We start from the raw sequence: 18,511 nt of genomic DNA, 5'->3' as shown, positions 1-18,511 counted from the left end.
CTGTTCGGCCTCTTTATAAATCTTTTCTGAAAATGGCCTATCAAAGCCGTTCCTTTAGTATCATGTTGCCAAATACTTTCACTCAGACGTCCTTCCAATCTTAATCAGCTCTTAGAGGCTCATTATGAAAAGTAAAATTCAATACGTTTGATTTGGTTTGACCGAGGATGCTTCCTTCCTCATGAACTCTGATACAACCAGAGGTTTGAGAAACCCCTTCTGCGGCCTAAGAGCACAGCTAAACAGTGAGTGAAAACGACGATGGCTCACAGCTGCCTTTCTGGCACTGGTTCACTTCAGCAGGCAGTCGACTCTCCGGGAGTCACACACACTTGGGTAAGTAGTACAGGCTCTGGGGACCAGCATGAGGGCTGTCAAGAGACTCTATTTCCAAATCGCCTGGAGGGCGAGACCCCTAACATGACCTAAGGTGGCAATGAGAAGGGGAAGGTAGGTTACACACAACCTAGGGCCCAACTCTGCAGCCCTAGCTCTCAGTGAACCATAGAAGGCATGTGGGGAAGGAGCAGGTACGGGGAAAGGCGGCCATCACTCAAGTAATCTTTACATGTAAAGTACAACTGGTTGTGCCTTAAAGATTCATAGGTCAAGTAATGGCCCATAAGCACCAAGGTGACTAAGGTTCATTTTAGAGTATATAAGGCCCACATAGATGTCAACCTTAAACATGTAAAACAAACTCTTTGTAAAAATCTATTTCCTCACTGCAAACATAATCCTTCAATCCTCCTTGCTTTCCAAGGAATATTGCTTTTTCTTCAAAAACAGAGACTGGTTCTTACACCATCCACTGATACAGAAAAGAAAACAAACAAAACTCTTAACTGGGTATAGGGAAATCATTCTTCTTCTCACTCTTCAAGCAGTCAATTTTGATACTGTGGACAAAATGAAAACAAAAACAAAAGGCAGTACTGAATCTATTATACATAACACATATACACACATTTATATAATCCACTTTCCTATAACGTCAGCAGGTACTAGTGACTGTTTATATCATTAGGATGCGTAGTTTTTAATATTCCTATCATCTAGAATCATAATGGCTTGACACATGCATCAATAAATAAAATTTAAAAAGCATGAGGTTAAAAAAAGCTGAAATTAAATACAGATTCTAGATTTGGATTTAAAATTAGAACTATGTGCAGAACGTGGCAATTTCTGCAAGCTCAATCTGTAATTAAAAAATATGAAAATAAACCAGTAGACTGTGACAGTTCACATTATTTAACTATAATGTCCTCTCAAGTGTATCTTTCCAAGGGAAGCAACTTTAGAGAAGAATCTGGAATACTTCATTCACAGTGGTGAGATCTGCCCTGGCCAGTCCTTCCCTCCGCGTTTATCGACTTTTGACCTCCACAGCCAGAGTGCCGGCTCAACGCTTTGTCAGCCTTCTCCTGGGTCACTAGTTTACAACCGTACTAAGGTTTGCAGAGAACCTTTGGCCAGGCAAACAAAGATCCACAGGAAGCACAGGCATGCTCCTCCCGACAGCCTCTTACACAAGTTCCCCCACCACTAGCACTGATTAAGAGCAAAACAGAACTTTAACAAATCAATTAAGAATCTTCCCCTTACAGCTTCTAACTTTATTGACCTCCCAGGGTTACAAAGGATACACATTTCCTTTTTTTTTTTTTTTGTCTGCCACACCTGCCACCAACATGCCAAAGGCAAGTCTTCGAACGCCCCAGGATATGGATTAATTTTACAAGTGACATTTAAGTCCCCATGGAGTTACACCTGCTAAGCTCCCAACCAATTTCAAGCTGTGCACTATACCAAGTCTTACACTTGACTTTAAAAGAAAAAAGTTCAAAAAAACTTCAGCACAGAACAAAGTTTTCTTCTTTTGTGGAAGGGGCATGAAGCAGGAGTCCTGTTTTTAAAGTATCCAACAGCAGACTTCTGATAAGATTGTCGTGGGAGAGAGATCGTGTTCTGGTGCTCCGCTTTCCCTCCCCCGAACCCTCCCACCCCTGGCTCTCCCTCAAAGTGAGAATACAATGAAATTGGTTTGTATTTATAGATATTTTACAAGGTTAAATAATAACAACAATAATAAAAAAATTGAACACTAAAATGAACAGGTTTTTTTTTCTCTTTTTAATTTTCTTTCCAAACGTGACCAGTGTTGCTGAGTGACACTCAAGTAACTGGTGGTTTTTCCTGTGCAGCTGGCTGCTCGGGACTGTTCAGGTGGAGTTGGAGGCTGATGCAGAAGCAGCGTTATTGGTCTGTCCACGGTCTCCAGCATTAGCATCTGCAAATCGAAAGTCCCAAGAGAGAGCATGAGCGATGCTGTAAGACCTCAAAAAGAAAAGCATGCTGTCTCAACTGCAGACTGAGCTGTGCGGCCTGCTTCCAAGTGTATCTGAAATGTTGTTTTAAATATGGCCAATACTATGAAATCTGGATTTCTTTCTGCTTAGAGCTAAGTCCATGCTGTGGCCTGGTCCTGATGCAGGACGATACTGTCTTTGAATAAGTTACACACTCAGGTAGCCAGAGACCATGTCTGTCAAAGCTCTTGTTCTAGCCTGGATCAACGGTACAGGATCAGCTGGAGTCTAGTGCATCTGAAAATGCACAGCTGGAAACTTGTTAGAAGTCCTGAACCATGCCATCTGCCTAGGGGGTACAAGGGGTGTAGACAGTGAAAGTACTGCGGGCCAGCGTGACAGGCAGAAGTGCTGTGTGTAAGTCAAATTCAACTGCTTGCTTTCTAAGTATAGGCCATCTTCGTTATTCACAGACATGGAAGACAGACAACTAGCAAAAAAAGGAACAGCTACCAGAGTACCAATTCACTTAATTCAATAAAGTATCTTGTAGTAACTTAACTATTTTGGCACTAAGCTTACTTACTTTGCCTAATGCTTTGGAAATACATGTAACATTATAACTAACTTTAACCTGTTCCCTCTTCTAAAAGCCCATTATTATTTCACAATATCCATTAACATTTAAGCGGGCATTTGTGTCCAGATTGGCTCCCCATCTCCGAAGACATACCCTGCTATTTCAGTGACTAGTTTAATTAAGTTGCATCCCTGTCATCTTACACATGACTGGGAATATCCTGCTGGGCAAATTTTCTCCCAAGCACTTCATGGTAAGAGCCCTGAGCAACAGGAGAGGTGGTTTGATTGGGATGGACAACTTCCAAGAGCCATCTCCCTAGAAGTCACACCTCCCTTGGCCGTCAAGGCTGATGACACCCAGATGTTTTCTCTCTCTAGAAATTATAGTTCTCCTATATCCTATGATGAATACAGTAAACAAGGTCATGGCGAAAGCAACATTCGGACTTCTGACTTTTCTACTTTGGATTTTTTAATTAGAGTGAGAAACAAAAGACCTAAGGACACACAGGAACTCTTAAAAATTAGCTGTTCACTTTATAAGTTCAGTGGCCACTCTATGAAAATTATACTTCTTTCCTAAATTCTTGATTTTTCCTATCCTCAAAACCATCAGCCCCCTATACATTTAAATCAGACTTTGGGGAAGAAATGCTTCTCCTCCTGTTACCAGGCCTTAGCTGACGGCATGGAGTCATATGAACTCATGGGCATGGCGCATGGACAGGTGCAGGAGAGGGTATATGGCATAGAACCTATTCTCCAAAGGCAGGTAAACAGCCTTTCTTCTAAAAGTCAGTTAGTACCCATGTCTAATACTTCATTCATGACTCCTGGTTTTTTTCTGGATATGCCTTGGTTAGCAGGAATTTTACTCTCAACGATCACATAAATTCTATGCATCAATAATAATCGAACAATTCTTGTCCAGACCACAGGTTCCTGTGAGCCTTTCCCAAGAAAAACACCCATTTTCATAATTTAGGCAGAGGCTGCATTAAACAACAGTCCAGAGAAAGCCGAAGGGCCACAGAGCTGTTTCAGAATTAATAATGTTCCTCACAAAGCCAAGCTCACTGTGCACCTCTCGTGCTGTGTATGACACTCAGTTCCTCTGCGGGATCATCATCAGACAACACTTCTATCCCTTGTCAGTTTGTGAACATGACAGGTAAACCTGTCACGTTCTGATCTTTCCCAGGAGTTAAGAGATGCACTAATCACCGGGAATTTATCTGCTTGATCATGACATCCGCACATGTACTAGCACTGCCGGCAGCTCTGGCCAGGGCAGCATCAGCATCAGCCAACACCCATGAAGACTTAACTACATTGCCACCCAGCCCATTATGTTAATTCGCTCTTTGGCAAAATCATAATTAGCTATTAATCGGCAAATGTTCTTTCAGTGGATACTACCTGTGAGCTTAAGACATTCCCCAAACGAGTCCTACCCTCCTCAGATGAAGCCAGAGGCTGCTTACATGAGAATAAAAAGCACAAGCCTTTTAAGTGGGCACACAATCAAAAATGAATTCACCTTCCAAACAATAAAATTTGAAAACACACTCATGTTCCTCAGGTTTGTACTTTAATGATCTCTTATTTTTGCTTAGAATTATTTCCAAATAATCTGATGAGTAAAATTTTAACAGCTAATTATTTTGATTACAAATATCTTTGATACCTAAGTCATAGCACTGTAATCCTATATAATAAAGAGGTAATATGCAAACTCACCATCACGCCCTCACACAAGATGGCTGCCCCCATGTGGTCACAAGATGGCTGGCAGGGGAGGGCAGTTGTGGGGGGGGGACCAGGCCTGCAGGGGAGGACAGTTTGGGGGAACCAGGCCTGCAGGGGAGGACAGTTGGGGGGGACCAGGCCTGCAGGGGAGAGCAGTTGAGGGGGACCAGGCTGGAAGTTGAGAGCAGTTAGGCGTCGAGCCTAAACTAGGATCGGGCCTAAACTGTCAGTTGGACATCCCCCGAGGGGTCCCAGATTGGAGATGGTGCAGGCTGGCCTGAGGGACACCCCCCAGTGTACAAATTTTGTGCACCGGGCCTCTAGTCATTAATAAAAAACAAAACAAATAAAAAAGCCCAGCTGGTATTGCTCAGTGGTTGAGCATCGACCTATGTACCAGGAGGTTCCCAGTTGATTCCCAGTCAAGGCACAAGCCCAGGATGTGGGCTCCATCCCCAGTAGGGGGTGTGCAGGATGCAGCTGATCAATGATTCTCTTTATCATTGATGTTTCTATCTCTCTCTCTCTCTTTTCCTCTCTGAAATAAATAACAATATATTCAAACACACCTACACCCAAACCCTTTTATCTAATGCAATGTACTACATTTAAAAATCAAATTATACATGTCTTTGCTGAGGAAAAGAATCCTTTCTCCCCCCCCCCCCCCCCGGAAGACAAAGTACAGGGAGGAGAAAAGCAAAACAAAATAAAAAGTGAAGTCCTACAAACTCAAAGATAGCTCTAATGGACCACTTGGCTTTCTGACTGAACAAAATTACATTTCGTAAATTCTTCTTGGTACATACTTATTTTGTTCCCACTGTCAATTAATAATGCTCATTAATTTAAATTCTGATAAAACTGTCACTTGATTTGAATATGTATGGTGATTTCTGTAACTTTTCTTCTGAAGCATTTAAACAGTAACTCTTTAAAAGCAGCATTTGCTCTCCTGCATTCCCTTCCCTTCACATTCGCACTGGTAAAGTGACGCCACTCGGCATTAGGGTTTACAGGGTTGGCTAAGATCTTTTCATCCCAAAGCATCCAATCCAACTATGAATCACCAAACACTGAGTGTACAGTTTCTAGTTTTTAGTCTTAAGAAATGCTCTTCTGATATTCACACTGACAATCTCTTAAACCTGGTCCAATTCCACAAATATTTATTGAGTATGAGATCTAGTTGTACAACTTAATAACTGTGTAATTTTGGAACAAGTTACTTAAACTTCTCTACCTCTCAATTTCCTCACTTGTAAAATGGCGATAATACTACCTATTTACAAAATAAGGTTTACGAAGTGCTTAGCATAGCAGCTGGCATAGCACCTAGTAATTGTTTAATAAATGGATAGGTAGAACAGGCATCTAAAAATGGTTTAGTGTGACTTCAACATCCACCATCACCATCATAATAAATAAGTGGCAGCAGTTAATATCTGAGTGCTTACCAATGTGCCAAACATCATAATAAGTACACATTGCAGGCATGTCATTTAGCCCACACAGCAATTCCAAGAAATAGGTAAAAATTATTGTCCGCATTTTGCAATGGCAAAATGGAAGCACAAAAAGATTAAGTTATATGCCTAACATTGGAGGGCTAACAAGTGGGAGAGCTGAGCACAGTGTAAGAGGATGACGACTTTCATGGGTAGTAGGGAGCAGCAGAAAAGATTTCCTAGCAAAGGGAGAAAAGAACTTAATTTCATTCAGACCTAGCCCTTACATGATCCTCTGTGATTTCTAGAAGCCTACTTTTATTATCTAAAAGGGTTACTACACTAAAACAGATCAGTGAATTTATGTTAAGAATTAAAGGTATAGTTATTTTATTTTCTAATTTTCAAAGTCTGTATGGGGTATACAGAGATACAAGTGTTTTGGAAAGAACTGACAGTTCACTGACTTCCTTGCTTCCTAGAAACCAATGCCTATTACCACCCTTCTGATGCTGCTGCAGTACAAACCAACCAACCAACCAACCAACCAACCAACCAACCAACCAACCAACCAACCAAGGATGGCCTTGAGGGGGAACAGAGAGAATATTTAGCTTTGGGAGGAAAGTATAACATCATTCTTACACATTGTTGTAGCCAGCTTCCAAGATAGCCCTAATAAGTAATGACTCTTGGTGTCTATGCCCTAATGTAGTCTCCTTCCCCAGTGAATAGTAATGGCTTGTCAATCATTTCAGAAATAATGATGTGTGGCTTCCACCCTGTCCCCCTCCTTGGATCACTTGGTCTAGGAGAAGCTAGCTGCAGTCATGTGAGACACTCAAGGAGCACTATGGACAGGCACACCTGGGGAGGGACTGAGGCCTCCTGCATACAGACAGCAGGGACTCACCAACCACATGAATGAGCCATCCTGCAAAGATATCTTCTAGCCCAGTGATGGCGAACCTTTTGAGCTCGGCGTGTCAGCATTTTGAAAAACCCTAACTTAACTCTGGTGCCGTGTCACATATAGAAATTTTTTGATATTTCAACCATAGTAAAACAAAGATTTCCATTTTTTATATTTATTTTATATATTTAAATGCCATTTAACAAAGAAAATCAACCAAAAAAATGAGTTCGCGTGTCACCTCTGACACGCGTGTCACAAGTTCGCCATCACTGTTCTAGCCCCAAGCAAGTCTTCAGATCTTTGCAGGCCTGGCTGATATTTTGACTTCAACCTCTAGAGACCCTGAGCTAGAACCATCCAGCTAAGCTGCTTCTGAATTCCTGACCCACAGAAAATATGTAGGGTAATGGTTACTCTTGTTTTAAGCTGCTAAATTTTACTAGAGTATCTTGATATGTAGCAACAGATAACCAACACATCCTATCTAATAAAAGAGAAACATGGTAATTGGCGTACGACCGCTACCCTTCCCATTGGCTAACCAGGGCGATATGCAAATTAACTGCCAGCCAAGATGGTGGCCGGCAGTCAGGCAGCTTAAACTGAACATGAGGCTTGCTTGCTTCAGTGACGGAGGACTGCAATGTTCCCCTCCCCGCCTGCCTTGCCGGCCTCTGAGCTTGCAGTTTAAGAAACATTGTAGCCGAAACCGGTTTGGATCAGTGGATAGAGCGTCAGCCTGCAGACTGAAAGGTCCCAGGTTCGATTCCGGTCAAGGGCATGTACCTGGGTTGCGGGCACATCCCCAGTAGGAGATGTGCAGGAGGCAGCTGATCGATGTTTCTCTCTCATCGATGTTTCTAACTCTCTATCTCTCTCCCTTCCTCTCTGTAAAAAATCAATGAAATATATATATATATAAAAAAAGAAACATTGTAACAAATATAGAAGCTAATCAAAACCCCAGAAACCAGCATTCAGCCGGCTGGGATCTCAGAGCTGGAGTTGATACAGAGTTTCGATTATAGAACCTAAACAAACCAGATACCTACTTTCAGCAGCTGAGGCCTCAGAGCTGGAGCCAAGCCTCAGAGCTAAAGCTGGCCCAGAATAAAAAAAAGAAAAAGAAAAAAAGGAGCAGTTGGGAGCTTCAGTCAGCCTGAAAACAGCCCTCAGCCCCTCACCCAGACTGGCCAGGCACCCCAGTGGGGACCCCCACCCTGATCCGGAACACCCTTCAGGGCAAACCAGCCAGCTCCCACCCATGCACCAGGCCTCTATTCTATATAGTTAAAGGGTAATATATGCCTCCCAGCACCGGGATCAGCAGAGCCGCGAGGCCTCCCGGCACCGGGATCAGCGTGACGGGGGCAGCACCCAAACCCCCTGATTGCCCTGCGGCTCTGTGTGTGACAGGGGGCGGGGCCACAACCTCCCTATCGGCCCTCCTCTGTTCGTGACAGGGGAAGGCGCCCCAACCCCCTGATCGGCCCTGCTCTGTGCCTGATAGGGGGATCTCCCCAACCCCCTGATCACCCTGTGGCTCTGTGTGTGACAGGGTGCGGCGCCCCCACCCCCCACCCCACGGGCACTGCTCTGTGTGTGACGGGGTAGAGCCATAACCTCCCCATCGGCCCTGCCCTGAGTGTGACAGTGGCAGCGCCCCAACCCCCAGATCTGCCCTGCTCTGTGTGTGACAGGGGGCGGTGCCCCAACTCCCCTATCGGCCCTACTCTGTGAGTGACAGGGGGGAGCTCCTCAATGCCCTGATGGGCCCTGCTCTGTGCGTGACAGGGGGGAGCTCCCAAATCCCCTGATTGACCCTGCTCTGTGCGTGACAGGGGGCAGCGCCCCAACCCCCTGATTGGCCCTGCTCTGTGCGTGAGAGGGGGTGGCGCCGCAACCTCCCCATCGACCCTGCCTTGAGTGTGACAGGGGGTGGTGCCCCAATCCCCCAATTGGCCCTACCCTGAGTGTGACTGGGGGTGGCATTGCAACCTCCCAATCTCCCTACTCTGTGCATGACAGGGGGTGGCACCCCAACTCCCCAATCAGCCCTGCTCTGAGCCCGACCAGGGGCTGCACCTAGGGATTGGGCCTGCCCTCTGCTACCCGGGAGCAGGCCTAAGCCAGCAGGTCGTTATCTCCCGAGGGGTCCCAGACTGTGAGAGGACACAGGCCGGGCTGAGGGATTCCCCCCCGCCCCCTTGAGTGCACAAATTTTTGTGCTCCGGGCCTCTAGTACATATATGTCAAAAAACTTAAATGCCAGTTAGGGTTTATGCTCACAAGTCCATGAGAGCACCACTGACCAAGTCCCTCTACGAAATCAGGAATGCTCCTAATAAACTATATAACACAGAAAGACTGCATCATACGATCAACTGTTTTTTCCCTAACCCTAAGAGAATCTGATGGCTCCATGGCTTTTATACTAGACTAGAGGCCCGGTGCACAAAAATTTGTGCACTTGGGGGGGGTGGGGAAGGGGGGCGTCCCTCAGCCCGGCCTGTGCCCTCTCGCAGTCTGGGACCCCTTGGGAGATAACGACCTGCTGGCTTAGGCCTGCTCCCGGGTGGCAGAGGGCAGGCCCAATCCCTAGGGTGCAGCCCCTGGTTGGGCTCAGAGCAGGGCCAATTGGGGAGTTGGGGCGCCGCCCCCTGTCATGCACAGAGCAGGGCGGATTGGGAGGTTGCTATGCCACCCTCAGTCACGCTCAGGGTAGGGCCGATTGGGGGGTTGGGGCACCACCCCCTGTCACACACAGAGCCGCAGGGCAATCAGGGGGTTTGGGCGCTGCCCCCTGTCACACTGATCCCGGTGCCAGGAGGCCTCTCAGCTCCGCTGATCCCAGTGCTGGGAGGCATATTACCCTTTTACTATATAGGATAGAGGCCTGGTGCACGGGTGGGGGCCGGCTGGTTTGCCCTGAAGGGTGTCCTGGATCAGGGTGGGGGTCCCCACTGGGGTGCCTGGCCAGCCTGGATGAGGGGATGATGGCTGTTTGCAGCTGGTCACACACCCTTCAGGGTGGGGGTCCCCACTGGGGTGCCTGGCCAGTCTGGGTGAGGGGCTGAGGGCTGTTTTCAGGCTGGGACTGAAGCTCCCAACTGCTCCTTTTTTTCTTTTTTTTTTTTTTTTATTCTGGGCCAGCTTTAGCCCTGAGGCTCCAGCTCTTAGGCCTCCGCTCCTGAAAGCAGGTATCTGGTTTGTTTCGGTTCTCGAAACTCTGTATCAACTCCAGCTCTGAGATCCCAGCCGGCTGAAAGCTGGTTTCTGGGCGTCTATATTTGTTACAATGTTTGAAACTGCAGGCTCAGAGGCCGGCAAGGCAAGCAGGGAACGTTGGTTTCCTCCGTCACTGAAGCAAGCAAGCCTCATGTTAGTTTCAAGCTGCCTGGCTGCCGGCCGCTATCTTGGCTGACAGTTAATTTGCATATTGCCCTGATTAGCCAATGGGAAGGGTAGCGGTCGTACGCCAATTACCATGTTTCTCTTTTATTAGTGTAGATGTGACAAGGGGAATTTGTGCATGTATTTACTAAAACCGATTTTATTCTGTGTAAATTTTGAGGTAAAAATGACAAGTTGGGCAACCCACAGTAAAACCAAGGGTGAAGCCCTAAGGTATCAGGTTCCCAACAGAGTCCATGAGGATGTGATTTTGTTCTAGAGTAAATTTTTACATGCAAAATTCCATACATGATACATAAACAATTTTCTAGGAAAGGACCCAGTTTCCCCCCAGATTCTCAGAGATCTGTAAGAGTCCCTGGATAACCGAGCCCTGGATCTGATGGGCAGCTGTCTCAATATTCAGGAAACTGGCCCACCCAGTTGACCAGGTTATACTCCAAAAGTTCTTACTTAGATTCTTCATGCCCCCCTTCCCCAACACATCAGCAAGTCCTGTCCCTCCAAATGTGTCTGACCAAATGTGCAAATCAGGAGGAAAGAGTAAATGAAAGGCCACACTTATAAATTGTAGTTAAAGGGTTTAAATAAGAAGAATAGGAAACAAGGAAACAGGTTGGGAGGAAAGGACAGAAAATAAACATAGAAACTGGGTTCCAAAAGCTGTCCACTGTGCACCGGTGTTCCAGAGCTATGGGTCTACAAAAGTTAACGCCTTCTAGTTGATACAAGTAAGTGTTCATCATCTGGCCCGCAACAAAATCATTACAGAGAAGAAAGGTATACCCTAGTGTCACATTTATATCATAATGTACACTAATGAAGTCAAAGTATCACCTGTAAGATGAACTCATAATGTTTACTATGATTCTGACAATTCTGCCTGGGTAACAATTGGGGAGCAGAGGGGGAGCCTCTTCAGCAAAGCATCATCACTTCTCTTTTCCTATCATTCCAAGGAAAAGGTGTGGCATAAGACACCAAGGTGCTTTAGTCATTTCAAAAATAGAACTGAAATTCAGACACCAGTGAGCCAGCCATACACCAGCAAACCTGGAGGGCTTGTCCACAAGACTGCTTTTATTTGATTTGTTAGCAGCGGAGAGGTCTTAGTTGCTCTGAGCTCAGGGGCAGAGCACATTTTAATTAAGAGGCTTGGTTGTTCAAAATAGGAACTGAAGGCCATGAAGACACAGGAAACATTTTCATCTTTTAAGTTAAAAAAAACCCACAATTTAGGAATAAAGAATAAGAAAACGCACATGAATTTAAGTAGGTGATTTCAGGCAAGGAACCAAAGAGCACTTGAACACCTGAAAGGTCTTGATAGGACACTCACCAACTCAAAAAGATTTTACATTATGTTTGCAGGTAGGGGAAAAACAGGTAAAAAATTTGACTTAATAGGACAGAACATATTTTGGTTTTGCATAAAAACATGGTGAAATAATGACTAAACTGGCTTGACTTTTAAGTGTCTATACACTGTGGGGGCAAAAGTAGGTTTACAGTTGTTTGTATGGAAAATAGTACAATAATATCCTATCTAATAATAGACAAACATGGTAATTAAGCATACCTCTGCTACGCTTCCCATTAGCTAATCAGGGTGATATGCAAATTAACTGCCAACCAAGATGGTGGCGCAGCTGAAGCGAACATGAGGCTTGGTTGCCCCGGCAATGGAGGAAGCCAAGGTTCGCTGCCTGCTGCGCCTGGCTATGAGCCTGAAAACAACAGCTCCGAAATGCAACTATGTTTCAATTATAGAAGCAAAACAAACCCCAGAGACCTGCTTTCAGACAGCTGGCATCTGAGCTGGAGCTGCAACAAAGTTTCAATTACAGAAGGTATATAAATCCCAGAATAAAATAAAAAAAAGGAAAAAAGGAGAGACTGGGAGCTTCAGTTGCGGCTTGGCCTGCCTGAAAACAGCCCTCAGACCCTCATCCAGGCTGGCCAGGCACCCCAGTGGGACCCTCACCCTGAAGGAGGTGCGGGCAGTCTGAAAACAGCCCTCAGCCCCTCATCCAGGCTGGCCAGGCAACCCAGTGGGGACCGCCACCCTGAAGGGGGTGTGGGCAGCCTGAAAACAGCCATCAGCCCCTCATCCAGGCTGGCCAGGAACCCCACTGGAGACCCTCACCCTGAAGCGGGTGCGGGCAGCCTGAAAACAGCCATTAGCCCCTCATCCAGTCTGACCAGGCACCCCAGTGGGGACCCACACCCTAAAGGGGGTGGAAGGCAGCCTGAAAACAGCCATCAGCCCCTCACCCAGGCTGGTCAGGCACCCAAGCAGGACCCCCACCCTGATCCGGGACACCCTTCAGGGCAAACCAGCTGGCCCACACCCGTGCACCAGGCCTCTATTCTATATAGTAAAAGGGTAATATGCAAACTGACCATAACAGCAGAAAGACTGGGAATGACTGGTCACTTTGACACACACTGACCACCAGGGGGCAGACGCTCAATGCAGAAGCTGCCCCCTGGTGGTCAGTGTGCTCCTACATAGAGGAGCTCTGCTCAGCCACAAGCCAGGCTGATGGCTACCAGTACAGCAGTGGTGGTGGGAGCCTCTCCTGCCTCCTCAGCAGCGCTAAGGATGTCTGACTGCAGCTTAGGTCTGCTCCCCGCTGGCAAGTGGACATCCCCTGAGGGCTGCCGGGCTGCCAGAGGAATGTCTGATTGCCAGCTTAGGCCCAATCCCCTGGGGAGCAGGCCTCAGCCAGCAGATGGTCATACTCAGGGGGTCCCAGACTGTAAGAGGGCACAGGCCAGGCTGAGGGACCTCCCCCCCCGGCACTGCACAAATTTTTGTGCACCAGTCCTCTAGTCCTATCTAATAAAAGATAAACATACAAATTGACCATAACCCTGACACCCTTCCCATTGGCTAATCAGCAGGATATGCAAATTAACTGCCAACCAAGATGGCGGCCAGCAGCCACCATCTGAAGCAAACAGGGGGCTTGCTTGCTCCAGTGACGGAGGAAGCCAACGTTCCCCGCCTGCCGCTGCTGGGCTGAGCTGCACTCTAAGCAACTATGTTGCAATTATAGAAGCTAAACAAGCTCCAGAGACCTGCTTTCAGCCAGCTTCGGCCTCAGAGCTTAGAGCTGCAGTGATGGCAACAGAGTTTCAATTATAGAAGCCAAACAGACCCAGAACCTGCTTTCAGCCCTCAGAGCTGGAGCCGGCTCTCAGCTCCAGTGACAGCTATAGAAGGTAAATAAATCCCAAAATAAAAAAAAAGAAAAGAAAGAAAGGAGAGGCTGGGAGCTTAAGTTGCCCTCCAGCCTGAAAACAGCTCTCAGGCCCTCACCTAGACTGGCCAGGCACCCCAGTGGGGACCCCCACCCTGAAGGGGGTGTGACCAGCTGCAAACAGCCATCAGCCCATCATCCAGGCTGGCCAGGCACCCAAGCGGGACCCCCACCCTGATCTGGGACACTTTCAGGGCAAATCAGCCGGCCCCGACCTGTGTACCAGGCCTCTATGCACCAGGCCTCTATCCTATACTACAGGCAGGGTGGGACAGCACGAACTGCCATCCGGGCCCCATGTGCAGCCCTGGGCAGTGGGGCATAAGCCCCGCCCCCAGCTGGGACCCCCGTGCCACCTAAGCCCCGCACTGCTATGCCCCGCCCCCAGCCGGGACCCTATGACTACTGGAGAGCAGGAAAGTGCCGCTGGGCCCTGGGTCACTGTGGTGATCCAGCCATCGGTAAGTTGAAAAGTGTGGCCTGTAGTCAGCCCCCAGCTGGGCCTGATCTGGGAGCAGGAAAGCAAGCCCGGCCTGTAGGCAGCCCCCAGCTGCGCCTTCTCCCCGGTCGCCATGAGGTTCTGGGAGAAGGAAAGCAAGCCCGGACTGGGGGCAGCCCCAAACTTTGCCTGCTCCCCGGTCACCATGGCAATCCAGGAGCAGAAAGCAAGCCTGGCCTGCGGGCAACCCCAAGCTGGGCCTGAAACGGGAGCAGGAAAGCCCGGCCTGCAGGCAGCTCCAAGCTGAGCCTGCTCCCTGGTCGCCATGGCGATCCGGGAGCAGGAAAGCCCGGCTTGCAAGCAGCACTCCCATCCTGGCCATAGCTCAAGGGAGAGTACAACATGCAGTGGAGGCCAGGAGCCTGAGAGATCAACACAGAGGGGCTCCTGCTCCAAGCCTCCATGGTGTGGCTGGGGGCAGCCCCCCCACCCCCCACATACACACACACACACACACACACACACACACACACACACACAGTGCCTGCTCTGAGCCTCCAATGTGGCTGGGGGCAGACCCCCAGTGGGGACACACACACACACACACACACACACACACACACACACACACACAGGACGCCTGCTCCAAGCCTCTGTTGCCAGACTGTGGCCATCAGTAGGACATCCACAGAGGGCTCCTGGACTGTGAGAGGGGCAGGCTGGGCTGAGGGAATTTCGTGCACCGGGCCTCTAGTAATCTAATAAAAGAGAAACATGCAAATTGACTGTACTTCTGCTACACTCACAAGCCATGCCCGCCAGCCAATCAGAGTGACTATATGCAAATTAACCCATAGAAGATGGCAGCCGGCAGCCACAGAGCTGGAGCAAGCAGGAGGCTTGGTTGCCCTGGCGATGGAGGAAGCCAAGCTTCCTGCCTACCCTGGCCAGCTGTGGCCTCCACTAAAGGCAACAAAGTTTCAATTATAGAAGATAAATAAATCCCAGATACCTGCTTCCAGCCAGCCTCCACTGGGAGCTTGGGTGGCTGGGGGCCGTGGCCAGCCTGCAAACAGCCATCAGCCACTCACCCAGGCTGGCCAGGCACCCCAGCAGAACCTCCCTGCCTGAAGGGGGTGTGGTCAGCCTGAAAACGGCCCTCAGCCCCTCAACAAGGCTGGCCAGGCACTCGAGCGGGGACCTCCACCCTGAAGGGGGTGTGGCCAGTCTGAAAATGGCCCTAAGTCCCTCACCCAGGCTGGCCAGGCACCCCAGCGGGACCCCCACCCTGATCCGGGACACCCTTCAGGGCAAACCAGCCGGCCCCCACTGATGCACCAGGCCTCTATCGTATATAATAAAAGGGTAATATGCAAATTGACCCTAACAGCAGAATGACTGGGAATGACTGGTCACTATGACATACACTGACCACCTGGGGGCAGACGTTCAATGCAGGAGCTGCCCCCTGGTAGTCAGTGTGCTCCCACAGGGCGAGCTCTGCTCAGCCACAAGCCAGGCTGATGGCTGTCAGTACAGCAGTGGTGGTGGGAGCCTCTCCCGCCTCCTCAGCAGCGCTAAGGATGTCTGACTGTAGCATAGGCCTGCTCCCTGCTGGCAAGTGGGCATCCCCCGAGGGCTCCCGGGCTGCCAGAGGGATGTCTGACTGCCAGCTTAGGCCCAATCTCCTGGGGAGTGGGCCTAAGCCAGCAGGTGGACATCCCCCGAGGGGTCCCAGAATGAGGGCACAGGCTGGGCTGGGGGACCCCCACCCCCGAGTGCACAAATTTTTGTGCACTGGGCCTCTAGTTAATAAATAAAGCTTAAGCGACCATCTGATCAGTAGCTATGACATCAATGACCACCAGGGGGCAGATGCTCAACCCAGGAGCTGCCAAGCTGCGGTGACTTGGCAGCTGTGGTTCTCAGGTGATGCACCTGGAACCAGAGAGGAGGGAGTCTGATTCCGTGGCGTGTCACCCGAGAACCACCCTCTCACAATCCAGGACCCCTAGGGGGATGTTGGAGAGCTGGTTTTGGCCCGATCCCTGCAGGCCAGGCCAAGGGACCCCACTGGTACACAAATCCGTGCAGCAGGCCGCTAGTATAAGAATAAATTCTGTGTTTTACATACTCAGAACTGTAAACCTACTTTTGCCTCACCCTGTGTATTAACTCACCAAGTGAATTTAAAACCTTGACACAGAATAGACACAACCTCATTGGTGTCAGTGAATTGGCCAAACTGGCATATATACATGGGTCTTATTTCAAACACAGAGCCAACAGGAGGAAATGGGTAAAATACTGGACCTAAAAAAGACAACCATGTTCTTTGGCTACTAAGTTGGTAACACCTAAAAATAAACATGTGTACCCTATTCCCCCTACCCTAACTCTGAGCTGGCTAATGTTAAGGTAATGGAGAAATGGAAAAAATGTGCACTGTCAATGGACAGTGTAAACTGGTACAAGCTTTCTGGAAGGAAGTTTGACAATATGTATCAGATTCTTCATACCTTCTGACTCAGCAATTCTACTTCTAAAAACTGGGACACAACCCAAATGTCCAAGAATAAGGAATTAGTTAAATAAATTATGATACAGGTTTAGAATATAATGCAATCATATACTCCCATACAGTAAGAGCATAAGCCCATTTAATAAAAGCATGTCTCTCTGTCCATTCATATATAGACTAATATATAAAATAATGTTACCTTTAACTACCTATGGAAGTGAGAATATGGGAGACTCCCCAATCCCTAAAATAACTATATATTATGTAATTAATAGAGAAAAACCCGTGTTTTTTTTTTTTTAAGCTGTATACTTTAATGAAACTTCACATACATTTAGGTTAAGGTAGAGAGAACAGAAAGGACAGGGTTAGGAAGAGGAACACCTGAGGGCACATACTGCAGATTCTACAACTAGACAGGATATGGATACAGCTGTCCCAGTGCACATGTGAAAGTGGCATAGAAAAACAGTACTTGGGGAGTGGGAGAAGAAATGGTAATTGTCATTTTGTTTAAATGAGAATTTAATACATTGACTTAATTTAACATTCCATCTCTCAATATCAGTGGAAACAAACAAAAAAATGTGAGATGTCCAACTAGGAAGAACTGGCTGATGATATAGGTGACAGAAATTCTGGGGTAAAAGTAACTATAATAATTAAGGAAATGGGATCTCTGGCTCCAGCTAAATCTGAACCATGACTTTAGCAAAATTAATTTCAAAAAGTTCAGAGAACTAACAAGTATGATTTTGTGGCTAGAGTCTTTAAAAGAGGCTAACAATTGACAAGAAAGAGAAAATTAGAAAAATAATTTCTGACCAATCAATTGCAAATAATATCAATGCAAAGTAGAGGGAAAAGAACCAAATAAACCAGCTTAAAGGGTTTTCTCATATGAGCTCATATTAAAAAATATATGAGAAGAAGGACACATATGCAAGGAAGAATAAAAAATAACAATGTGAATTGGTACGAATAGGCCAGGCTTGGTTAAAATAAGTAACAGCAAAAGGTTTTCAAAGCAAGATCAAGAAAAGTTAAATACCCTGACCAGGTAAAAAGACAGAGAAGACAGACCTTGTCCAACTCCTATCATGATTCCCTTTTCTGTTAGAAGGGTTTTCAACCTGGAAAGGATATAACAAAAATCCTAATAAACAAAATGCAGCCCAAGGAAGGTGAGGGCAATTTACACATGTAAATGTCATTAAACACAGAGCCTATAGTCCAAGAAACAAATTCTTAACATGGACTACAGAAATGCAGTTTATACACATTCAGGCACTAGAAATTTCCCTGTCTTAAAAAAGTTTTATTTTCATCTTTGACAGTTATACCTTTTTGACAGAAGAAATCTGAATGTTTTATTGACAACAGCAAAGCATTTTACAAAGTTTTTAATAACATTATATATATGTAAGGTTGGTCTGTAGCTAAGCAAACAAGAAGATTAACCAATTACCTGGAGACCACCAGAAGAATCATCTTTAGTAAGCCTTGCCTGGTCCCATTTAACTTATTTTATCAGTAATTTCAACAAAGGGAAAAAGACCACCTCTAGAAAGCCCTGCCTTGTCCTGTTTGATAGATTTTATTAATTGCTTGAATATAGACAAGAAGTTGATGTGTTTATGAAAATGTGCAGGTGATATACAACTGTATAGAAAACCTAACACCCTGACACTTTAGAACAGGGTTAGTTTTAAAAACCTCATTAGTATGAGGGGCATGTTATCCATTACTAAAATTTGAAGGATTTTTTTAATGAATGGGTTGGTTCTATGTAACCCCAAAGTAGAATCACTGAGTAGAAGAAAGTATACGGGAACAAATTTTAGGGTGAAAAAAGGAAAAACTT

The 18,511-nt window shown here is 46.9% G+C and overlaps 1 protein-coding gene across 4 annotated transcripts in view; it reads right to left on the bottom strand.

Annotated features, from left to right (window-relative positions):
* Positions 1-1,606: 1,606 nt before the first annotated feature.
* GSK3B (glycogen synthase kinase 3 beta) overlaps positions 1,607-18,511 on the bottom strand; it is a 176,349-nt gene continuing 159,444 nt past the window's right edge. For 2 of the 4 annotated variants that reach the window (XM_081086889.1, XM_081086887.1), the window contains one exon: positions 1,607-2,293. In XM_081086889.1, the coding sequence (XP_080943015.1) occupies positions 2,226-2,293 (68 nt within the window). In that variant the 3' untranslated portion in view covers positions 1,607-2,225. The remainder of the gene's footprint in view (positions 2,294-18,511) is intronic. The other 2 variants (XM_081086888.1, XM_081086886.1) reach the window with 1 other exon arrangement.

The sequence above is a fragment of the Myotis nattereri genome, assembly GCF_964212035.1.
Source record: "Myotis nattereri genome assembly, chromosome: 3".
NCBI classification, from domain to species: Eukaryota; Metazoa; Chordata; class Mammalia; order Chiroptera; family Vespertilionidae; genus Myotis; species Myotis nattereri.
Note: the sequence above shows the minus strand (reverse complement) of the source record. Positions and strands in the feature narration are given on the sequence as shown.